This window comes from Camelus ferus, chromosome 12, assembly GCF_009834535.1.
Source record: "Camelus ferus isolate YT-003-E chromosome 12, BCGSAC_Cfer_1.0, whole genome shotgun sequence".
NCBI classification, from domain to species: domain Eukaryota; kingdom Metazoa; phylum Chordata; class Mammalia; order Artiodactyla; family Camelidae; genus Camelus; species Camelus ferus.
In genome coordinates, this window is record NC_045707.1 from 57,842,281 (window position 1) to 57,868,125 (window position 25,845).

Genomic DNA, 25,845 nt, shown 5'->3' on the forward strand with positions numbered 1-25,845 from the left:
CTACTAAACATGGCCAATTGGTTCTAATAATATTTATTACAGTGATAGATTAAGCATATATTTACCACTTTGTTTAGATAAACTATTAGACATCACAACCAAGACTAAAAATTGTGCCTGGGTCATACTGAAAACAGATGATGGAATGCAAACCTGAACACGAACCTGCTGGTTCCTAAAAGACCAGAATGTCATTGCCTCTACTCCAGTCCACGTAAACAGACATGACATGGTTCATAAGCTTAGAATTTTCACCCACGTTCCAAGGAAATTATACTTCAATTTTATTTTATGGTATTCTTCTGGCTCATTTCCAAACAGAAAACTTTCCATCAAATGTGACCTTCTCTTTGGAACATTTATCACTTTCTATAAACTTGAGGTATTTCTTCCGTTAAGTTTTTAAATGGCCATATTTCATTCTTCTCTTCTTGGCTGAACAAATAGGCATAAAAATAATGGTATGATCCCCTGTGGGCAGTAGTTGCCCACAAACTCCTGAAAGCCTTTAAAGTCTTATTCACTCAGACTTGGTTTGCTTTTTGCTGAAGTCAGGCACATTAAGTAAATAAGAGAGGACTGAGACTGATACAACTGCTTAGGAAAACTGTGAAATAAATGGATCTCATTACCAGGTATAACATGGTGTAGCAATCACTTCTCCTGAGAGGTACTCCCAGTCTTTCCAGATACACGGACAGCTTTCAGGAACGTAACACTTGCCTTTGTGCTCTGCCATTCTTCCAAATGAAGAAATAAATGCTATTTAATATAAACTACTAATTTCAGGTTTTAAAAAATCAGTGATCTTGTTATATTCAAAACCATTTATATTTATTACAACAATTGTAAGCATATTCTGTCTGACCTATGGAGGCACTGAGTCCAGTTTTTCTCCTCTATTTTTCTACAAAGTATCTTGCACATAACAGTAATAAATAAATGCCAGGGAAATGACTGGACACAATATCTTAACCTTTTGTTATCACCTACAAATACAACAAATACAAGTACAATAAAAAGGAGACGAAGTCTAAATTTCTGGGTAAAGAGAGCTATTCTGAAAAAACAATTAAAAAGGCAGTGAGGTTCCCTCTCTTCAATATTTGATATTTAAGAGCCTATGAGTCAAGAAATTTTTGATGAAATAGTGAATTATAAGCTGGATAAAATTTTCAATTACAGGATAGAGAGAGTAATCAAAAGCTTCTTTTATGAGTGCTTAAATTGAAAATCATGAGACTTTAGTTTAAATGTGTTTTGAATAAGAAATCATTACATCAAGTGTTTCACCTTCTTCATTATTAACATATCAAGTTTTGAGTATTGGTTTTCTTCAAAGCATTATTCCCTTCATGAAAGGTTACCTCATTAGAAAGTATCTTAAAATATCTATGAATATAAAAAATAAAATTATTACTCATAACCTCAAGGAAAAATCAGTTTTGGTGCATTATCAAAATATTTCAATATGAAGATTAAATATATATTATATGTAATATTTATTTCAATACTCTTAATATAAATATATACATATATTTTTCAATATTCTTAAAATCTTTTCTCAAAAATAGCTTTCATAATAATAAAACACTAATAAATAATACATATAATTTAAATATATAACTATAATATAATAATTTAAATTAGAATAATAAATAATAATAGCACAATAGTAATAGTAAGACTCAAAACTAGCAGTAAAAATAGATAAAATACTTAAAGTTTTTCTCTGAATTTGCTTTAAAATGTTATAGTTCAACATTATCAAAATTAACACAGAAGTGAGGAATCCTGAATTCCTGCCTGTTCTCTCGAACAGAAATAATCACACAGGTTCCTTTAGTGCTCTGCTTCCCCGCTCATAGCTCAGCTGACACAGTACAGTAATTCCTTAATCAATGTATATGTTGTCCACTTGCTTTTAAGTTCTACTCCAGAAGACCATGAAGACCTTGTCAATGGTTATGTTCCAATGCCTGGTACATAGCAGATACTCAGTTGTTGAGTAAAGGTGAAGAAATGAATCTATCTATACAATAGGTTATTGCATCATCTCATTTAGATTTCTTTCTTTCAGATAACAGTACCCTAGAGTCCATACATTCTCCCCTCAACCTTCTTAAACTTCTAGTCACTTTCCATGAGTATTGCATCTCTCTTCTGCCTGGAAAACTGAAAGACTTTTCTCATCACTTAAAACTCAATTTACTGCAATCCCTTCAATGCAATCTTTTTATGTGCCACTCCCTATATGTAGTAATTTGTACACACCTTTATTGGTGGGTTCATCATGATGAACTGCAAGTACTTCACTAAATGACTTACAGAGCAAATTAACACAACAACAAAAACTAGAGTTTTTGAGTGTTTACTATGGCCCAGCCACTGTAAATACATCATTGACTCATCTAATCCTAGTGACAATTCCATAAGGTAGATTCTGTTGTTACTTTATATGTGTATTTTAGTAACATTATCCCTTTAGCTTAACACAATGTCTCAAACGTTAGGTGCTTTACAAATGCTGGATGTCTAATTGTTTCAATAAGAGATGCCCCACCTAAATGAACCACAATTCTTTTTACAATTCTCATTTCTGTTATTTTTTAATATTATTCACATTTAAGATTTTTTAACTGAAATATAGTTGATGTATAATAAATTAGCTTCAGGTGTACAGCACAGTGATTCAGTATTTTTGCAGATTATACACCATTGAAAGTTATAACCATAATTCTTACATAACCAGCCAAAATAGTGGTTTTAAATGGTTATGCTGATGATTGGTGAGTTTTTCATAACTAATCAAAACTGGAAGAAGGAAGAAGAAAGCTATAAATCACTGTGAATTGTCTTCGTTCAGCAGATTTGTAAAGCGGGGTAAGTAGTAAACACTTACTGAGCACCTACCACGTGACTGGTGTGCTGCAGATGCTCAACCATCTCTGAAGTAGATATCATTACACCCATTTTAAAGAGGAAGTTGAGACTCCAACTGGTTAAGTAATTTGTCCCAAGGTACTTTAGCTAATAAGAAAGAGGTCCAGTATTTGAACCCATTTCTGCATGACTTTTCCACGACATTACTTTCCATTTCTTGAATCTACAATGATTTCTAAACTAAGGCATGTGGTCCATTTATACTCAAGGAACTTCTGGCAATGCGAGGAGCCCCAGGAAAACAAGGGATACTAGGCTATTGTCATAAAATAAAAATAAACCAGCTGAAGCCATGTGGAAGACAATCCAAATCAGATTACCATAAAACAACTTTTTTAATAGAAATTTCTGTGTAACAAAATTATTTCCACATCTGTCAGAGGCCTCTTAGTCAATTTCCAACTATACTTATTTCAATAAAATAAGAGAAGGTGAGAGAAAATTACTTTAAGTTTTTATACTGATCTTTGACCAGTAAATTAAGAAATCACTGGTGAACTAAAAGTCAAAGGTGACAGCAAATACGTATTTTTTTTTTTAAATAGTAGCATCAACTACAAGCATGAAACAGAATTAGGATGCAGCTTGATCTAATCAGCCATGCATCTGAGTCACAATCAAATCAAATTAATCAAGCAATGTTGTAGGTTGCATTATTTTACCATAATAAAGCTTTTATTTCCCTTGTCCCTTTTACTAAAATATCTTCCTTGCTCATCTGCTCCATGGCCTGATTTCTACCTGCCTTTATTTTCCCATGCAAGGCCTTGTTCTTTCACCCTCCTTCTCTGTCCTTCCTTTCTAAAGAGATGGAGACCGTCCCAAGTTACTTGGCTCGTCAACCTACTCCAGACGGGGACCATTTAGACAAACGTGACTCTCCTGGGAAACAGACCACAAAACCTCTCTCTTCTTTGCTCCTGGTTTATATGAATTGAGCCCAGGAGTCATTTTGTGTGAATATGTTCATCGAGGAAGAATGGGTGACCTGTTTGCCTTAGGTGGCCCTCCCGCTGTGCACTGCCGCTATTCATTACTGGAAGAGGGGAGGGCAGGGAGGCCAGATTCTACGTGTGCCTGCAAGGAAGCAGAGAGCCACCAGATTCTGTAATTGCCTTCCACGTGTACTAGACACTCCTGCTACTAAGGACATTTACAAAGATAAGAGTGAGTTATCCATAAAATAGTGACCCATATTTATTGAGTGTACACACCCCCCCCCCCATATCTCATGATGCCTTGTTGAGGCTTTAAAGGAACTTGCAGAAAAATCACTCAGCTAATATTGGCAGGACTGGGATTTGAACTAGGTGTGTCTGAAGCCAGAGTTCCTACTGTTACCCACTGCCCTAAGTTGCCTCAACACACCATTTTCTGTAACATCCATCAGATAAAGCAGCTGGCACCAGTAATATAACTTAACATCAGCAACAGTAACAGCACAACAGAATATACAAAGACACGCACTTCAAATGTTTTGAATGAAGAGTGGCTCACTGTTACTTTCCCCAAACTGCAGTTGATTCCGGGGTAAATGCCAAGACCATCCTGAAGTGACTTCCCTCCTCAATTCACTGTATTACTTAATTATTTTGTATACATAACATATCGTGACATTATTTAATCACGTGTGACAAGCGATATGTAGTATCTGAGATACAATATATGTGATGTATGACATGAGCATAGAAAAATAATTACAATAGTCCTCTAGTCACCAACTTAATGTCAACCACCAGTCAGAACAACAATTGTAGCTATTTCTGTAAATAATGTTTTTAAGTGCTTTGTGTTTTCTGTCAAATCCTGAACGTTCAGTATCATCAGCAAAGAGAGCCTTACCCTGGAGCACAAACACAGCCACTTATGCAGGGTGATGATGGGGCACAAGTGAAGTTCATAGCCAGGTTTGCACAGGTAGTTTCACAATTTACACCACCAGCTGGTAATTCAGGGTCAGGAAACCTGCAGTCGAAATACTGTTTTCCCTCGGGGCAGATGTGAACTTCAGGGACAAGGCACAGATAAATTACCTTTAACTTTGTATTTACTCTATACACACCTAATCATATTGACATGCATTTGTCATCAAAACAGAATTCATCATAGAATACAGTGAATTTTACCAGTTATAACAGACCCTCCTCTGTGATGTCTGGTTCACGAGCTTACAAACATTCCCTAGCCAGATTTCCTTTAATCACCTGAATTTTCAAAATCTATTTCAAGTTTGAAAAACTTAGCTGCCTTCCATAAGCCAATAACTGAACAACTAGTATATAATTTTCTGAGGTCCAGAAACACGGTATTTTGGTTAATCCACACATACCGCATCAATTTTTGAGGACTGACAGTACAGTATATTTAAACTTCTACAAAGCTACGCACCTACAACAAACACACAATATAATTTGGATCTTGCTTCACCTCTGAGTCATTATTTACATCAATCCTCACTATAATGTAGATGTGCAGAAAATGAACATAATGATAGGCAAGGTAGGGGCTACATATTGCTCCAGAAAGCTTTTAGATTCAGAGGGATTAAATAACACCCCTTGTCTGGGGCCAAAAGGAATCTTGAAGATTCCTCTGTGAGAAGTCTGGCCACCTGGGCTTCCTTTTCTCCAATTGAGCCACCCTGAAGCAAATGGGGTGAGGCAGGGAGGGCCCAGGGACTACCAAACAGGTGTGGGGTCCATGCACATAACGCTGGAAAGAAGGCCTGGGCAGCCTGAATCCTCACAAAGTAAGTCCAGGGCACATAATTCAGAACTCATTCATAAAATATATATATAACTTTGCAAATAAATAACAGAGCAATAGCTAACAATTTGTTTTACCAGCCTACACTCTTTCTGTCCAGTAAAGTAAACAGAAGGTAGTTTTATTATTTGCCTAGAATTTCCCCACAGTGACTAAATACTGGAGGCTTTTTGTGTGGTGAAAATAAAGAACATAAGGAGCCTTTAATGTATAGGATCTTCAGGAATGATATGCAGCCGTACAGTGATAGTCTCCCGAGAGACGGCAGTTGATATCAGTTTACACACCATTTTTAATTGACAGCTGCTTGTCTGAAAGCCTGGCTCCCCATAACATAGCCCAGGAACCAGTGGCATGAGCATGACTTTGGCCGTCAACAGACACGTCTCAGGCCTCAGCGCTGATCCCCGGGTGACGAGGATGCACATTAGAATCTGAGAAGTGCTGGTCTGGAGTAGGGTCTCCCGACTGCTGCTGCACAAGTGAGTTCCAACAGGTGCCTGGATACATCTCCCCAAAGCCACTGGGGCACCTGGGGGGGGGGGTTGGTGGCATCAAGGTGGCATCCCTGGGTTGATCAGCTCTGCCCCTAAGCAGCCTTAGAAGGCTTACCCCACATTGTCCTACGAATGTTGTAATTCCGCATGTGAAAAAAGCTAGGAAGTACCGGAGTACCATGTTGAGAAACATTCCCAAGGCTGTATTCATGCACATTGGCAAGGACAGTTGTGATGGATTAACAACTTCTGCCCTAAGAGTAGGGGCAGATGCAAGATTAATAACTTAAAGCCATATTCTCTTTAAGGAAAGCATCTATCTAGATCTTACCAGTAGAGGGCGTTGCTAATTCATCACATTTCACAGTCCCATTTGAACACTGGCTAGTAGAATTAAACAAAGAGTTAATTCATGACCCAAATCTCAGGTTTTTTTCTATATTTCAAAAACAATATAACATGCAAGAATTGACTAATTACATATACAAATATTATTTTTCCCACAGAATTTCTTACAAATAAGTTACTGGTTTAGGTCCGATTTGAAGACAGCTATTTCAGTCCAACACATTTTTATCAAACACCTATATGTGTGGGGCACTGTGGTAGGCATGGGGACCTCAGAGACCAAACTTCATAGTTTTGACCCAAATGCTTATATATATTCTAGTAGGAGAGAAAGACATACAAATAAATAATTCACCTAGTGTGACACGCAACATAGAAATTTAAGATATAGAAGTAAAACACAGAAAAATGTTCAAAAATCTACTCACAGTTGACATCAAGGGCTGTCAAAGAAGATAAGGTCTGGAAAATTTTGAAGAAGGGATGGAGGTTTGATACAGATAAGGTAGGAAGGCTGTCACACTCAGTGGGGATGTAGTTCAAAGCCACGTAGGGGCAGAACAGCTTTCTACGCAACAAAGTGCCACGTGGGAAGTGACAGGAGATGCAGATGGCAAAGAATCAAAGGCGAGCTCCTATTAAGATGCTAAGACTTTATCCCTAAAGTGAGTCACTGAAGTGAAAAGTGATACGGTTGGTTTGAATTCTTAGAAAAGTCATTCTGGCAGCGGTGTTGAAAACAGAGTGGAGTCATGTCTTGCAACTTAAGCCTCCAGTTAGAGAATAAGGCAAAAATGAAATACAGGTAAAATGCATCTTGAAAATCCCTTAAGAGTACATCATGAGAAGGAAAAACACACCAGGTCTCAGTAACGCCAACATAACCAGGTTCTCCTCCAGCTCTGGACTAGGTGGTGTTTTCTATATTTGAGCCCAGATGAAGAAGCTGACTAGCAGAGAAGGGCCACGTCATGTGAAGAATAGGCTTATGCCTCATCTGACATTAGGATGACACTTAGAAATGTGACTCACTCACACCGTGAGCAGCAGAGAGGACTGAGACAGAGCCCAGGTCACAGATCAGCACTTTCACATCAGACTTATCCTGGGACAGAGGCTTTTTGGAAGAAATGGAAAATGAGATCGTGGCAATAATTTTTTTTTTTTTCTCACTGAGGTGGGAAGTTTCCTCTGCTTTTGCCAAGTTTACCTAAATAAATTCAACTATGTTAAATTTGAGAGAGAGATGACATCCTGGTAGAATGGAAAGAGACAAGACTAGAGATAAGAAAACCAGGTAGATAAACCCAGAGAGACATTGGTAAGGCAGTGGCGATGGAAAGGAAGGAATGGATTTCAAATGCATGTCAAAAATAAAATCCACAGTCACTGGGGGTTTACTGGATGCAGGTGTTGAGAGGAGGAAGGTGTCAAAGATGACTCCTAGATTTCTATCTTGGGAAACTGTGGCCACTAGTACAAGGTCCAAGAGATGTTGCCTTTGTATCTTCATTGATGGGTGAAAGGAAGGGAAATGGAAATGACAATAAATATAAATTGTAGATAAACAATATTCTGCCATGAATAGAAATAAGCTGCAGAGCAAAACAGGAAACAAAGCAAGCGTTGCTGAGCCAGGCTGTTCGAGAATGAATCCCGGCTTCATCACCAGGTTGCTTAACTGCCTGTGCCGCATCTTCCTCACCTGTGAACTGGGCCTGCAGCAACAGCACCTGTCTCTTAGGGTCACACTGATGAGCAACTGTTTTAATAACAGATATGAAGCACTTAGAATGGCGCCAGGACTACAGAAGGTGCACAGTAATGGTTAGGCAGCATTATTGTTACTGTTCCCTTGTGTCTATTATCATCTGTGGGCTCCGATGGAGCAACTAAGAGAGGGAGGTTAGGAGTTGGATACAGATCCATGAGGACTGCTGCATGCACCGTCTGCATTTTAAACAGGTTGCCACCCGAATGAGTGTCATCCTAGGAATAAGTGTTATCTCACTGGGATCGCTGTCTGTAGGGAGGCAGCCTTCTGACTCCCCAGCGTGACATGGTTAATTCCATTCTAGAATTGCTTTTTCTGAGCCAGTTGTTGAACCACAAAACTAAAACCCCTTAGTAATTTACAGTATTTGAATCTTCATCTCATCCTTAACTTTTATCTGAGAACTAAACTGATCAAAGATCTCCCATTTCACTGCTTCACACTTCAATTCATGGCTCTTTTCTGCAGTTATGAGCACAAGACATAGGCACTCCACGTTGAAACATTATATATATGTGGTTTAATATACCTATTTATTATAGTTTAATATATATGTATAAATGTAATATACATATGGTTTGAAAGTTTATATTAAGATTATCAAACTACATCAAGATTATCAAACTACAGAAGTCATATTTCAATTTATGGTTTTGGTTAAAAAGTTATATGAGTACATGTTATTGGTTAAGGAAAATCACCATCCCTGAAATTTACCATAAGCCTGAGGGTGTTGGGATGAGCTCCCCAGGTTGGTAAATGCTGCCTCTGTAATGACACCGGCAGTGAAATCTGTTAAGAAGAAAAAAAAAAAGGATTAAATTAACAAAATACGATAAATACTAAAAAAAACCCCACTGAAATTAAAGCAGACCATATGCTCTATATTGGTAATTTTCAGGCACACTCTAACCAAGATACTGTTCTATGAGAGTCTGTTCAATTTTGTTATACAAATAGCAGAAACCATTTAAATGTGACGTCTTGGGCAGCTTCAGATTTTGTTTTCTAAAATTCAGACTATGTATTGTTTTAGTCACGATACAGACTGTGTTGTTTTCATCACCCCCCCCCCCAAAAAAAGCCCCAGAAGGCACTTCAGGGAAACACAACCAGTGTATCATTTAGCCCAATGTATACAACTCTATCTCACGTGAGATTTGAGAGATTTCTGAGTGCTGAGAGACATTACAATCCTGCTACTAAAATCTGCCCCATGACAGTGAAACATACACCTTGCTTTTATTTTTGATATGGCAAAAGCAAGAAGGGATAAACTTCAGACTTAACCATCAGATTCCTTAACTCTTTCTATAGCAATCTGAACATGTACAGGGTTTAAAAAAATTTAAAAAATAAGGGAAAAGGTATCAAGAAATACTAAAGAAACAACTCACAAGCAGATCTTTGCACATATGCACACTTACTTTATGGAAAAAATGACTGTTCAACAGTGGAGAAAATTTATTTTTCCAATAAATAGTGCTGAGTCAATCAGATTAAGAAAGAAAGAGAAAGAAAGGAAGAAAAGAAAGGAAGAAGAAGGGAGGAAGGAAGAGAAAGAAAGAAAGAAAGAAAGAAAGAAGAAGAAAGAAAGAAAGAAAGAAAGAAAGAAGAAAGAAAGAAAGAAAGAAAAAGAAAGAAAGAAAGAAGAAGAAGGAAAGAAGGAAAGAAGGAAAGAAGGAAGGAAGAAGGAAAGAAAGAAAGAAAGAAAGAAAGAAAGAAAGAAAGAAAGAAAGAAAGAAAGAAAGAAAGAAAGGAAGAAAGGAAGAAAGGAAGAAAGAAAGAAGAAAGGAAGAAGGAAGAAAGGAAGAAAGAAGAAGAAAGGAAGAAAGAAAGAAAGAAAGAAAGAAAGAAAGAAAGAAAGAAAGAAAGAAAGAAAGAAAGAAAGAAAGAAAGAAAGAAAGAAAGAAAGAAAGAAAACAGTCATGAAAGCCCATTTATCCTGTATGGGAGGAAGGAGATAAAAGATGGATGCCGTCAGCCCATTTCGGTGACGTACATGGGCACGCAAAAGCTGAGTGTGTCTTCGTAGTATTTGCCTTCGGGACAGTTGCAGCCTTCAGCACAGTCATCGGTACACTGTTCCGGGGAAGAGAGAGAGATGCAGGAGCGGTGACAGAAGGAGGCGCAGTGATGGTACAGCATGCCTTTCTGACACACCAGCCCTGAGGATGAAGGAGCATCAGCTGAGGGAGATTTCCACAAGGCACAGAAGCATTTTATGCTGGGCTATAGGTCTATGATAGACATGTATCGTGACAAAGAAGATATCCTGCATCAACAAACCTAGAACATTATGGAATTCTATATCAGGTGTAAATAAACAAACAATTCTTTGCTTCAATAGAAGTACAACAGAAGAAGGATAAAATTCTATGTGAACTATCTTTAAGTGTGACATTAAGAGCCTGTGCCATAACTTAAAAAAAATATTTAAGGTATTTTATACATCTAAATAAACTTCTTGTCCTCACATTTTAAATCTCTCTACCGCTATGCTGATATTATCGTCTTTACGGCATGATTTAAATCTAAGAAAACTTTTAGTCTTCTACAAACAAGACAAAACTTGACTTCATTGATATATACTTGTAGCTCCTGTTTTTTGCCTTTTTAATCATGTTTATACTTTTCCCTCAACCCTTCCAGTGTCTTTTTAGAACAAACTGACTACAGTAGGCAAACTAAAATAATCTAAAAACACTCATACAAACAATTAAAAAATGCTGGCTAAAACATAATTGAAATTATGGTAAACATACAATTGCTCTTGTGAGAGAAAAAAGGGGGTTGGAGGGTCACCTCCCCAAATGAAAGAAGTAAAGAGAGAAATAAAATCCAGAACTTTAGGTAGAGGAAGGAAGGATGGGTCCCAGCAAACTCGGGCCTTATGTTTAACTCTTGTGGGAATGGAAAATGAAAGTTGGTCCTTTTACAAGGCAAGGAGTTGGGAGACCCTTAACTTGGACCTTCTAAAAAAATCTCCATCCCGAGTAAGACTACAGCAGAGATCAGCAAACTTTTTTTGTGAAGGGCTAAATGGTGAATAGTTTTAACTCTGCAGGCCACATAGTCTCTGTCACAACTACCTGTGCAGATGAAAAGCAGTCACAGACAGTGTGCACACATCTGGGCGGTAAGCCTTACTTATGAACACACAAGAAGCCCATGGGTGTAATCTGCCAGCTCTTGGACTAGAAGAAATCTCTATGAAGCACCAGGAATGCTTCTCTAACTCTGTGGGGTCCCTGGTGAAATAAAGTATCCTCTGAGAAATCAAATTCCAGGTTTACATCCTGCACAGGTTTGGTACATGAATTTACATTACTTTTATATTTACATTATTTTTGTCTTAGAAAGCCCAACTGGAGAAATTAACACCCAATCTGGCCAGTGATGCCCCTGGAGTAATAGGAAAAAGTTTTGTGAAACAACTGGGGGATGGAGAGGTGGCGAGAACAATGTTTCTGAAACCCAGGTCACAAAAGATTCAAAAAGGGCAGCCTTGATAAAGATTAGCTTATAAAAGAAATTATTAAACAATAAGGAAAGGAAACAATCTCCCATGCTTGAGAACAACGGACATCATAACCATGAGGATTCAAGCCCTAAGAACTTGAGATGATTATTGCCTATTGTATAATTTACCTATTTAACTACAAATCACCTGTGGCACTGTATCACATAATGCTTTTCCAAACTTTCCAACACTTACATATGACATTTCTATGATAAGAATTGTTTTTCAAATTTTTCAAATTATTTCAGTTGCATACATTAAACCATACAGCTATATCCTAATTTTGTTTATGGTAAAAACAGTTAAAAGCTCTTGGTCTTAATCCAACAGAGCTCCAATGTTAAGAAATAAAATATTTTATCTTTTTTCCATGTTTGCCCATTATAATAATATTTCAAATGACTTAAGCAATACTGACTTTTCATTAAGAATTAATGGAAGTAATTACATATGCAAAAATCTCTGACGTGTTATCTGACCACCTTTATGGGCACCAATGCCATTATACTCACCGCAGAATGAAACCTGAGCTCTGAAGTCGATGGGAACACCACGCTGGCCGCAGAGATAAGCATAGTGGGCGAGGGCATTGCACAGGCAGGCGCTGCCACATCTGCATGCGTCGTGGCGGCAGAGCTGATAGTACAGCCCAGGGCTGATGTAGACGTGGCAGGGGGTAAAGAGCTCTTGGTGGATAACATCACAGTGTGCTGCGTATCCGACTAACAGACAAAGAACCCCATCAGCACCTCACTTACTAGTCCAGCTCCTACCCCTGAGTATCAAATTCCAGCCCTATCCAAGCATCTTGCTTTCCTAGAAATACTCTGTATTGCATATTGCCTTCAGTAAGAGCCAACATTTTCAGCTTACACTGTTTTCTTTTGAGGGGGGTGGTTTTTACTTTTGGTAATATTGGTGACAGCACTTAATCCATATTTAATATTCTTTAAGCAAAAAAAAAAAAAAAAAAAAAAAAGAATTGTATTATACCTGAGTACCTTGAGTAACAGAAGGGTTAACTGATAGACGTAGCCTCAATTAGCCCATTGCCTGAGGATCATCTCAGGATATCGTCACAATTCTGCTATAAAGAACTGAAGAGCTTGGGAGGTTTAATTCCAGACATCCGCGTACAGTACAAACAGTTGCCAGATTGCGGATGTCATGGCAACTCCCTGACACAACTGTCCAGGAAGGACTGGAATCATCTCACTCCAGTGCAGGCTCTAAGGTGAATGGTAAAGAGGCAGATGTCACGGAGTCACGGAACACAGTATCTGCACAAGGCACAGTGCACAATGTCTGGCAAAAATAGGAGCTTGATCATGTTTGACAAATGAATCTATGAATGCATGAATAAATGAATAAGGAATGGAAACGGAATGGAACATAAGCCAAAAGCTGTGAGGTACAACTACCAAGCCATTTGGGGGGAATCTGTATAATCACTTCTTGAAATGTGTTGACTTTTCCCTTAAGAATCGCTGATCAGATATTACTCTTTATAGGAATAACCAAATTTGACAGAACAATCTAGATTTCACCTTTCTGAAAAAGCCAAGTCCTTTGATTTCTTAGTGCAATGGACCTCAGCTGCACTGATTTCCTCACAGATAAAATTAGTCTATCTTTGAGTTGTCGTTGTCTTTCAAAGACAAAATGAGCTGCTAGAGATGAGAATTTTTTCACTACAAAGGAATTACACTGAATTTGTTTTGTTGAGTATTTTAAATATATTTATTATTGGAACCACGTGGTAATTATCTGAGTATTACCTTTTTGCATTCTTATGCACCAGTATATGAAAGCAAATGACTTAGACCATAACAGTGTATGGTTGGCATGTACACTACTAATTCCCAGGATCTCCAAGCAAGGGCTTTTATTGCATACCCTAAGGATTTATAGATCAAAAAATATTCTTGTTGACATTAAGTAAATGACCCAGGAAATCCTTGTTAAAAGATTCAGAATCCACATCAGAGTTGACTTTTATCTATTTATTTTCCTTTCTTTGGGAATCTTTTTGAATTTACCTATTTGAAATTCAAAAAAAAAAAAATTCATGGCAAAAGTAAAGAAGGTACATTTAAAATACATGTCATAGAAGACACAAGATATGGAGACAAAAGTGATTTTTTAAAAATGTAACAAAATGGCATGTAATAAAGGAGGTCATTTAAAGAAACAACCAGAGGGCAACTGAATTTATCAACTGGACTCTACTCCAACTTGTATGTGTTATTAAAAACATAGAAAACAAGTTTATTGCCATATCAAGAAGGGAACTGAAAAGGTCAGAAACCAACTGAGCAAGAAGAATGGAAAGAGAAGGACTAGACTTATTAGCAAAAAACTGAGAATAGAATAGGGGGGAAAGTACTGTTAAATGGGAGTGAGATTAAAAGCATTGAATCATAGAGACCAAAGGACTCTAGTCTAGTCCTCTTATTACAGATAGGAAAAATGACCAGAGAAGTTAACCATCTTCTTCAAGTTTAGAAGTTGGCTTAGATAGAAAGACAGCACTAAAAGCAAGATTATTTTGTGTTCTTCCCAATACACCAAAACGATAAGTTAATAATAAAGACCATCTAGCAATCAATAGAATCCTTCCAAACCACCATTACAAAATCTAGAAACTCTACTAACTTCTCATGGGTATTCTATTAATATTAACAATGAATTTTTAAAACTACATGAAAACTAGTAATCTAGCCCAAATATTTAAAGAAAAAAATTAAATTATAAAAATATCGATTTAAGCATGTATATAATTTTTACAAAGTGATTTTACAAAAAAAAAAATACAATATGTCTTTTCTTGAGCAGTAAAATAGCCTTTCACATGGTCTGCTGTGGCTTTAGTAAAAATATAAAGCCAAAAATTCTTGGCGTGTGAGTTGCACTGTCATTGCAGATTGGAATTCTGGACCATGGCCATCTCACGTTGTTGCACACCTGATGGCACAAAGCTTCTCTGGATCACTGACTTCCTGCTTATGAAGACTCAATATGCCTCTGAGTAGGAACTTGTCATGTGATAGTAATAAACAAGAGAAGTCGCATAAGTTGTCACTATGGAACCGAAGTCAAACATCCCAAGACTGTAACAGCCTTATTAGAATACTTGCAGAGATTTTTTTTTTTTTTTAGCATTTAAAGAATTGGAAATATCCAAAATGCCAGCTCATATTTAGGAAAAGTTGGAGGATTTCTGAACACTTAAAAGAAGTAAATTTATGAATGCAGAGTAGTAAATAAAATAGTCATTTTCTGGAATTCTTTTTAAAAATAACCTAGAATACATGAAGAGGCATGTGAATTAAACAAAAATATATAAGGAATGCCATTGATTTTGTCATAATGGAGAAAATCAGAATTTAAAATCACTATCTAATTTTACAAGGTTACAGTAATACATAGAACTTTTCCCTAAGTTTATAGGCAGGAAGACTTACTGTTTTGTTGGTTGATGTTGCAGGGGTCCACAACAGGAACATGAATAGGTGCAAAACAAGTGGAGGAAACCCTCCAAGCATTTGCATGGAGTTGTGGGGTAACTTCTATCATGCCTGATGGAGAACTAGAAAGTTAAGACAATATTTTTTTTTTGTCTCTCGCATTCATTTCACTTGTTCATAGTCGTCAAAAGTTGAAAAAAGAGAATATTATTTTTTTAATTTACAAAGAAATCTTAGGACTTGTAATGTTTTATTATATTTTAAATATACATGATATTCACTTCCTGTTATTAATACTTTACAATGTGTCACACTGTAGACATACATGGTTTTATTTAATAATCATTTCAGCCTTGTGAAGAAAACAGTATTATCCCCATTTTAGAGAGAAGGCAAAACAGAGGCTCAGAGAAACATTAATGTTCACTCAGCTGCAAAGTGTCAGAGCCAAGATTCAAATGCAATTTGCATCAATTTAACAAAGTATCAGTCACATAATCAAACTATCCATATGTGTGTGTGGTTTAGGGAGGCAGAGGTAGGAACCTACGTGATTCTTTTCAGGGTAGAGACAAACGTCCTAAAGAATAAATAGCTTATATTTCTGGTTCAATATTTCAATTTTCATTATGAGGCCTGAAGTACTGAGGTTCCATTGTGCTGTTGGGCAAACCAACCAACTGAAAATTGAGGAGAAACAAACCAATTGAAAATTGAGGAGAAACAGTATATGAGGCATTCTTCAGCCAAGTTTACTTACTTCTTCAGTTCCTTCAGCAAACCGAAATAGAAGAGAAATATCTACACTTGAGGCTTATAAACCACAATGGTGTTTAAAAGCTAGACACTAAAATGCCCTGTCCACTAGCCATCAAGGTATATTAACTCATCAGCCAACAGTCAGTGAGTGACAGTCTTTATTGGACGCTCTGACAAACACTGTCAGCACTACTCAGAGAATCGGGTTAGACTGGGTCTCCTGCAGAAAGCTCTTACCAAGCCAAACTTGCCTAATGCAAGCCTTTGGCTACAACATGGCCAAATAGTAGCGTAGTCTTTGTTTCGGCTGAGTGTCCTCATAAACGTAACTATGTTGCTTACCATTTAGCTCAGTCACCATTGCGAAGCTGTATGGAGTTTCTCACCACAGTGACTGAGAGGGAGCCTCACAGGCCAGTGCCTGAGGTCCATCACTTGTGTCCTTCCTTTCCCTTTCCCTCCTTTTCCTACTCCTCAAAACGAAACCACTCTAGAACTGTCAAGAATTATAACAAACATCTAATCCAAAAACCTCATTTTGTTGCGATGACTGAGGCTCCAGGAAAGTGCATGACTGACACTAGCTCTTCTCATTCTTCCCTCTCCTTCCCTCTTCACCCCAACAAAGGATAACAAAATAGATCAAGGTGACAGGTGTATTCAAGGTTCCCAGGAAGAACTGGCTCAGAGCCTGGCTCTCTTATTTCATTTAGTTCACTTAAAACAATAAATACCAAAAAAAAAAAAAAAAAAAAAAAAAAAACAAAACAAAAAAGAGAGCTAAAATGTAGCCTCATTTATTTATTCCATTTTCAAATTTTATAAAATAAACTTTTAGCTTGCCAGAGTTAACTTACTATAACAAAGCATACAAAATAAATTTTCAAACAACAAATATTTTCCATTCCACTGTGCTTGCAGATTCACATTAACCTTTGTGAAGCAAAGAATTTTAACTGCACATGCTGGAAAGCTAAACAATGTTGGAAAGTTATCTCTGACTCTGAAATACTATCCTGCACTGTTATCAGGCCTGAATGTTTATACACAGAGAAGACTGGTGCCTTAGAAAGAGGCAGACAGATCTGCCCTGTTAAACATTGACTGCTAACCCACCTTGACAAACAAGGAAGAGAAAGAAGGCTCAACATCTTCCCCACACATCTTGGACAAGCCACTTAATACCATCTCTGTTTCACAAATGTGATAAACATTGATATTCTGACTAATAAATTTTAAAAAAGACCTAAAACAAGTTAATCACACAGGAGACAAAAGGAGTCTCTTTTTAAATTAAAAATTTTTAAATGCCCATCCAAATTCTTTTCTTGACACCAAATTAAAAGTCTTACCTACACTCAGTTCAACTGTTTACTGCATGTAAGTTTCTATGTTAGTTCCTAAGAATACAAGGGTATTTATTTTCAAAGCCCTCGCAGTTTTCAATGGAAATCAGACAGATTAATGACAAATATTCATTGAAAACAGAGTCAAAATTAACTTTAGTGGGATACTGACTCACTTTCTGAACAAATAGTGACCGAATTGGTTTAGAAAATAAATAGGAGTTCACGAGGAGAATTACGAAGAGGAAAGAGTCTCAAGCAGGAAAATATGCAGAAGTATTTTTTTAAATGGCATTTGGAGAATGGTTTCTCCATGAAATGTTCCCTGCCTACCCAGCCCACGCTGACCTACTCAAAATGCCTGCTGTCCTGCTAGCCAGGACACTTAACTTTTTGAAATTATCTCCATATTTTTTTCTACAGTGTTTATTAATATTTTGCCTAAAACAAATCATTTCTTAAAGATAGGAGTCTCCTCCCAATCTGCAATATAAACTCCTCGAGGATGGGAAACATGCCTTCCTGCCTTAATGGCCCCACAGTGCTTAGCACAACAGCAGGTACTCAAAGCATTTACGCTAAATTACACACCGTGTCTTTTTGCATGTAGGTGGAAGTGCTTTTTCAATACAAGGGATAGAGATGTATTTCATTGCTTTTTCTTCTACTGAAACACTATCACAAAATTCAATTAACTTAGATGCCATAATGTTACTTTAGAGACATCACTCATATCTCATGATCTCATATCATACCAAATGATATCAATATTATTAAAGTGTAATTTACTATCATTCATACCAAATGACATTCAGATTTTTTTAAGGCAGTGAAATTTTTAAAAAATAGAATGCTGTTAAGCTTGATAGGTGGCAGAGAGCGTGCAAAGGGTAGTCATTCTGTGGGTAGCCCTCAGGCTGTGAGCCACACTACCTAAATTCAAAGTGCAGCTCCACTGTATTTGAGCTAAGTGACTTTGAGCTATTTTCATTTGTCACTCTGAAGCCTCTGTTAGTTTCCTTATCTCTAAAACAGAGATACTAATCAGGGGATTACTACCAAATTTAAATACAACAATCCATGTAAAGCTCTTGGAACAATGATGACTAAGCTATTATTAGTAAACATATTTAATGTAAGAATGTATGTCCTCTAAATTACTAGTCATTAAACATGTCAGTTATACAAAGATCATACTTACAGGAAATCATCCCTTATGTTCCCATTAAAAGTGCCACACAGACCCAGCGTTCTTCTTTTCCAGGTACTAGTGAGCTGAATATAAATTCTTTCCCCATCTATTGCAAACAGAATCTTTAAACCAAATGTGGTTTTTAGAAGAATAAATAAGGATGACAGAGTTTGAATTTCAACAATTCCTGCAGGAAAACAACATACATAGATCAGCTTTGAGATGCACAGGCAGTGTCTGAAACGCTAACGTGCTACACCAGGATTCTTCTTACGAGAGACTTCCTCCCAGTTCCTGCCCCTATGCTCCAGGGCCAACTTTTGCTACCTTGTGCCTGCTTTCTTTTCTTCCATTTCCCTTCTGTCCTCCTTTCTGGGTCTTCAGTAGATATTTTTGATAGATTGTCAGGTCCGCATGGAATTTCAGTTGGCAAGCGTCTCATGGTGAAAGTGAACAATCCTTAGACGTTTGAAATCTGATCTCTTTTCCTTAACTCAGGTGTGTATTTGTATATATGTACATGTGTGTGAATTTTTCTCCAAACTGGTCATGAGTCAATAAGGAAGTGGCACTTAAAAAAAAAAATTCCCCATTCCCTTGAGATTGCTGGCAAAAGGGAAGCAGATGACTTGAGAAGCACCCTTTATGAGACACTTTAGAAACAAGAAACTTGTATTCAAGACTGAACTTGACTTTTGCCACCAGAAGAGTTGCTCCTTCACCTCTGTTACAATTTCCACCATCAATCTGGTCACCAAACTCAGAAATCTGAGACTCATTCTTTAATCATTTCCTGTCCCTTGTTGCCTTTCCCCAACCAACCCCAATCCAATCCATCACCAAACACACACCACTTTTTTTCTAAATAAATTTTCAATCTGTTTTCTTCTTTCCATCTCTACTATCACTGCCTTGGATCAACTCCTAATTCCTTGTATGCCCTGCTTTAGTAACATCCTAACTGTTCTCCGTGTCTCCTGTCTAACATCTCTTAAAGCCATTTCCATACTGTCATTATAGTGGCTTACCAAAACAAAAAAAAAGGGAAAAAAAGACCATATCATTCTTCTCATTAAAATTGTTTACTTGGTTGAAGCATGAGATTGTTATCTTTGAACATAAAAATGGTCAAATAATAATAACTGCATATTCAATTTCATATCAAGTTCAACATCCTTGGCATCCCATTGAGTGTGACCATGTAATTTATAATACAAATCAAGACAATTTCTGAGAGTGAAAGAGACTGCTATTAATAACTATACTGGAACCCAAGTGTGAGGAAAACCACAATGTATGATGCCCTGCATATAAGGTCTTCCCCATGGGATTAACTTAGATATACAGTAGATACAAACTACTATATATAAAATAGGTAAGGAACAAGGATATATTGTACATCACAGGGAAATATAGTCATTGTTTTGTAATAACTTAAGTGGAGTATAATCTATAAAAATATTGAATCACTATGTTGTACATCTGAAACTAATATTGTAAGATAATTATAATTCAATTTAAAAAAAAAATAAGGCCTCTCCCATTCTCATCCTCATTGAATTCCCTGTTCTCATCTCTAGACATTCTGCACTTACCTTCTTCATGCTGTAGCAATGGAAGCTAGTTACAGTTCCCCCTACACTTAGAATTCTCCTCCTTATATGCCTGGCAAACTTTCCCCATCTCCTTCATCCCAGCAATCCCTCAGTTGTTAATGCTCAATGAGATATCCCTTCCTTCAGAAAACTTTCCTGACCATACCTGCATACCCCTCCCAGTGCTGGGTGAGCTGCACCCAGTCATTTAGACCCCCAAAGTCCCCATGCATATCTTTGAGTTTATCATATTTTTAAGTGGCTGTTTACTTCTATCTCTCCTCTTCCAAACTCTAGGCCACTTGAGACAAACACTAGTTCCCGTAAACATGGTGGTCTTCACTAAGTCTGGCTGAGGACCTGGCAGCACACAGGCACTCGATAACTGTCAGCTAAGTCAGCCAATGGGAGAAGTCTCCATTTAGGTTGTGTTGTTGTTGTTGTTAATGTAAGAAAAGAACACCAGCAGCATTGCTTCTTACCATTCAGATTGAAGCCTTGATTAGGACCGGTGAGGAGCTGTCCTCCCCTACTAAGGGTCACTTGTTTGTTAAAATCATCTTCCAAAATTAGAGTTATAGACTGAAGGCAGACCAAGCCAAGGTTCTGCATAAAAAATCAAATTATCAATTAAAGGAATGAGAGAGAGAGAGAGAGACATAGGAAGGCACAAGGACAAAAAAAGAAGGAAATGGGAGAAGATGAGGGAGAAAAAGGAGAGAGTACATATACATAAGAATTCTTGGTATATAGAAGATTTGCATCTTATTGTGAATCTTATGTAGCCCTGTTTACTAATAAAATATATCTTTATATAGTACATTAAACACACCACAAACATATGTATACTAAACACAGATTATTAAATAGAAATGTTTTCAATAAAGTGTCAATAATTATTATTTTCCATAACATATAATTAAAGTGCTTTTCCAAATTTATTTGTGGTACATATAAGAAATTCAAAATAGAAAAGAAGATACAGTAGATATAAAAAATATATTTTATATAGACATAAAAAATCAATAGATATGAAAAATTCAATATAGAAAAGAACAAAGAGAATTATGATCCTATGCAGAAAGTTGACTCAAACTCTGACATACAGCAAAGGAAAAAAATCAAACTAAAGGAAAGTAATAAAGTAGTTCAGAATTTTGTTAGAAACAACCATTTTATGTTGGAATTAAACTAGAATAAAAGATTTTGGCAAAATTTTGACTACCTAATTTAGAGAGATGAGTAAAAGATCTGGGTTTCTTTGTTTACAAATTATTGATGTGTTTATTCAAGAAAAGATCTAATAGAAATATTCCAGTGTGCTAAAAAATTCATCATATCTATTTAGAATGGTGTGAAACTTGTTAAATTCTGTCAAAAATCATCTTTAACATAGCAGTTTTGAAGTAACAAAAAACTTATTGCCTATTGTACAACCATGCATGAAATATTCCTTAAAACTATGCATAAAAATACCATTTTTAAGGACTAAAATGCAATAAATATGTAGTATTTAGTCTAAGACATATTTGTTTTCATATTTTAATATCTGAAATCAGGATACATGACATAATTAATAGTACAACATAGAGTAACCATCAACATCGTTTCTTTCTTTGTAGTATATAGAATGATACACCTTAACAGTCACTGGTGTCTTATTTTTGAAGAAAACTATACCTATTCATGTTACCATTCTTACCCTAAATAAGTAGTTTGAGTCAAAAAAAAAAAAAAAGAAAAAAAAGAAAAAAGAACATCCCTCTGCTCATTTTGAGATGTTCTTACCTGCTCACAGTGAGCTTTCTGTAAAGTAATTGTGAATTTATCTTTCCCAGTTCCTTTTACAAGGATGTATTGGCACATTCCAATGAAAGAATAATGTCGACCATCAAAAGTAGTAAAATGAGAATCACCCACAACGGAGCACTGAACTACAAAAAAGAAGAAGGAGGAGGAGGAGAGGAGGGAGGAGAAGGAGGAAGAAATTATATTTTTTCTTAAAAATATATGGTCAACTTAGGGTAAATATTCATGCATCTGAAAGAATAACTAAAGTGTTTAAAATTAATTAGTTTGACAGATTTACTAAATTATGTTATTCAATTTAAATTAAAATTTATTAAATGATAGGTGTTCACATATTTTTTAGATTTTGTATTACTTGTACTATTTTAATACATTTTTATCAAAGGTGTCTGCTCATACCTGTCATTTATTCAATTTTAAACTTATCCTCTGACAATTTGGATTTATAGATCATTGCATCTCATTTTATGAGAGATGGCCTTATAAAAATCAGTGTTCTCTTCCTCTTCAATTTCAAAAAAAAGATATTTTCTTTAAAAACATTTAAAAAGATTACCTGGACAGTCATGCTCAGTGCAGTTCCAAACTCCACCAACACATACACTAAATGAAATGATAAAAATATTAATCTATTTGTATAGAGAAACTGATTAGTGTTTGCAATAATGTATTGGTTAACGTACCAAAATGTATCATAGTCTTTGGGTTTGGAATAATCTGACCTGAAAAATATCTCCTCAAAATTTCAATTAGCTGATAAATTATTATCTATTGCATGCCATATTTAAAAATCTATAAACTTGATATGAAGGGAATACAGATTAGTCAAGAACAAAAATACTAAGCAAACAGAGAACTTCTATTTCTGTCCTTCTCTCATCGCTTAAGCCAAAAAAGTTCACACACAATAAAGTATTTACCTATAGCATTAGAGAAGTATACACACAGAGTTAAGATTAATGATTTAACTCATCTACTAAAAATTTTAGAGGTTGGCTTTGAGAATCTTCAGACATTAAAAAGAAAGAAAAGACGTTCTCTTATGTAAGATGAATTCTGTCTCTTCCACCAAACAGATACGAATTTGGAGGACAGAGCAGTCTCTGAAAGGCAGGAACTCCAATCAGTGCCAAAAGACAGGCTTAGTTATCCAACTGCATTTCAGTTACAGACCAAAGAGAAAAGAGCCTAAATACATTTATACTCTGTTTCTTTTTAGACTGCCCTGGAGGGATTCACTCTTTGGCTATAATTGTCTTAGCTAATTCAAGAAGAAATTCTGAAAGTATCTAATCATGGCCAAAAATTGGTGATACGGAGAGTTACTTTTTAAAGTACTCAATAGAGAAGGCCAAGAGAACCATCAAGTTCTAAAAATGAAACAGTGCACAAATTAGTGATTATGAATCACAAGAGAATTCAACAGATTCATCACATGGATGTAAGATTTTATGGAGTTACTCAGGGAAGTGAGAAGAATGACATCATAAAAGAAAATGTAGATAGTACCCCCACCACCCTGTCCCTGTACAGACTTCAAATAACATGAAAACTGTATTTTGGAATTTTTGGAAGAAAAATCAGAAACAAGTATATTTCTTTGAACATACGTCATGATAAAGTTGTCCACTAGCCAGGTACCCAGAAATAATTGGCTGTCCATTGATCACATACCATTCCGTACACTCTTGTTCAATTTTTGAACCAACTGAATAAGCTAATCCATGAAAATTACATGGGCAATTTTCCAAGGAGATACAAGTCCCATTTTCCATTATGAGGCCTATTTAAGAAAAATATATATCAAATTCTCAAAATAAATAATAAAGATTGCATCCTTTGAATGTAGTAATTTAACCAATTTTTATTGAACACTTGCTTACACTAGGTGCTGGAAATACACATTTCTTTACTTTCAAGGAATAGTCAGGACTGACCGCTCTGTCTCAATCAACAGCTACCTTCTAAGCGTCTAGTTCAGTGGTTTTCAACTTTCTTATCCCACGGCTTGCCATTAAAAACTCAAGGTTCGCAGTACGGAACCAGAGCAACTAACGTCTCCCTGCTTTTGAGGGAAGAGGGGAGGAGAGGAGGGAGAAGGTATATTCTTGGTTTAATCTTTGTTTATTTCAAAGTGAGAGCTTTACACTATGATCACACAGATAATAAAGAGCCAGGCAGTGCTACTCTAAGGGCTAGCACAGCAGAACTGCGTTTGTTACTTCCCTCTAAGAGTAAAGGTGTCTGAGCAGTGTTACTAAGCACACTGATTCACCTGATCTTTTTTCAGAATAAGACTTTCTAGATGAAGGAAATATATATATCGACGCATGGATTTATAGTCTGATGCAAACTCCTTATCTCATCATCGGCAAGTAGCAAACAGTTCAGGCCTGACACTGGTCCAAAGTGCACTGAGTAGCGCTGACAGAGCAATGGACCAAGGTCAACAGATCTGGTTCCAAGCAGTCCTCACTCATGTTAAGTATATAACAGTGGGAAAACCACTTAACATCTCTGTGGTTTTTTTTTTTAATCTATAAAAATAGAAGGGTTTGGGTAAATCCTCAGTGTTCTTATAAATGCCTACCAGTGTAGCAGATTTAAACCCCATCTCTATCATTTGCTATATTATTTATAATTTCAAATATTAAAGCTTGACATCAGAACTAAAATCTTATACCGCCAAAATGTGAAGGTTTTTTTTTTTCCTGAACTTGATTTCATCTTTAAAAAATGAAAATATATAAATTATTAAAAATCTTTAGATATTCAAGAGAACATCAGATCTGCCATGGATAACTTCAGGACTCTAGATTTCAGATTTCCTGGGAAATTTACAAAATAATAAGCCTTTTATTAAAGAAAAGAAGCCATTGCTTCCAGTCACTTCAAGGATCAAATCCGACAAGAGTAGAAAATCGCAGCAGCTCTAACGTCCTGAGGGAGGACATTGAGACATGAGTCTCAGATCACTGGGTACTATTTCCATGAGTGCAGACATGGTTTCTCTCATGAAGCACTTACCATCTGGGCAGTAACATCCATCAAGACAGTGGAGATTGCTCCCAAGACACTGTTTCTCAAACGTGCAGGTTGGTGGGCAACAACTGATACAATCCCGATGGACAAAGCTGTCATCACATTTATCAACTAAAATGGGCAAACAGGGGAGCTGTAAGTCAACTTTATTCACCTCTCTTTCGAAATGATTACAATGTTTTTGAAAGTACGCAAGTTTACCAATGTTACTGCATCAATAACGAATCTTTGCAATTCGTTAGTTGTGAGTACTAGGGTAAGTTTAGAATGAGACTAAAATTAATGGAAGTACACAGGGCTTGGAAAACAAGAAAACGTACTGCATGCTGGAAAGTCATCTCTCCAATCCTGAATAGGGTAGCCAGCGTGGGAACAGGCTCTAGCGTACTCAGTGGCTGCCCGACAGTAGGTCTCATCGTCGTGAGTTCTGGGAAGTGAAAAGACAGATCCAGAATCACACAGGAAATACCGACAGAGACCATCATTTTGAGCTCCTGATCTCAAGAAACGCCGAGTGTGTGGTGAATATTAGCTGAGGTCAGCTTGTACATAAGATAATACATTATAACATAATATTATGTACAATAATGTAGAAGACACATACACAAGGGATCCCAGCTAAAAATGTCCAGGTAAATTGTTTTCATCTATGTCTTTTGATAATTGGGCCAATTTTTTTGATTCAAGGGAGTACCTATAATGAAAATATATTTCTGTTTGAATTATGACATTTTTCCTAAAATCCCTGTATTTTTTTTGTCCTCATTCAAAACATCCCAGACTT

The 25,845-nt window shown here is 36.5% G+C and overlaps 1 protein-coding gene across 1 annotated transcript in view; it reads right to left on the reverse strand.

Moving 5' to 3' along the window:
- OTOGL (otogelin like) overlaps nt 1-25,845 on the reverse strand; it is a 118,458-nt gene that overhangs the window by 72,719 nt on the left and 19,894 nt on the right. Inside the window, exons 9-22 of the mRNA XM_032493706.1 lie at nt 25,382-25,488; nt 25,047-25,172; nt 23,694-23,802; nt 22,576-22,622; nt 21,999-22,144; nt 20,693-20,816; nt 18,625-18,802; nt 15,316-15,440; nt 12,364-12,573; nt 10,331-10,496; nt 9,046-9,120; nt 6,538-6,590; nt 4,786-4,948; nt 633-740 (exon numbers count right to left, since the gene is read on the reverse strand). Of these exons, the coding sequence (XP_032349597.1) occupies nt 633-740; nt 4,786-4,948; nt 6,538-6,590; nt 9,046-9,120; nt 10,331-10,496; nt 12,364-12,573; nt 15,316-15,440; nt 18,625-18,802; nt 20,693-20,816; nt 21,999-22,144; nt 22,576-22,622; nt 23,694-23,802; nt 25,047-25,172; nt 25,382-25,488 (1,737 nt within the window). The remainder of the gene's footprint in view (nt 1-632; nt 741-4,785; nt 4,949-6,537; nt 6,591-9,045; nt 9,121-10,330; nt 10,497-12,363; nt 12,574-15,315; nt 15,441-18,624; nt 18,803-20,692; nt 20,817-21,998; nt 22,145-22,575; nt 22,623-23,693; nt 23,803-25,046; nt 25,173-25,381; nt 25,489-25,845) is intronic.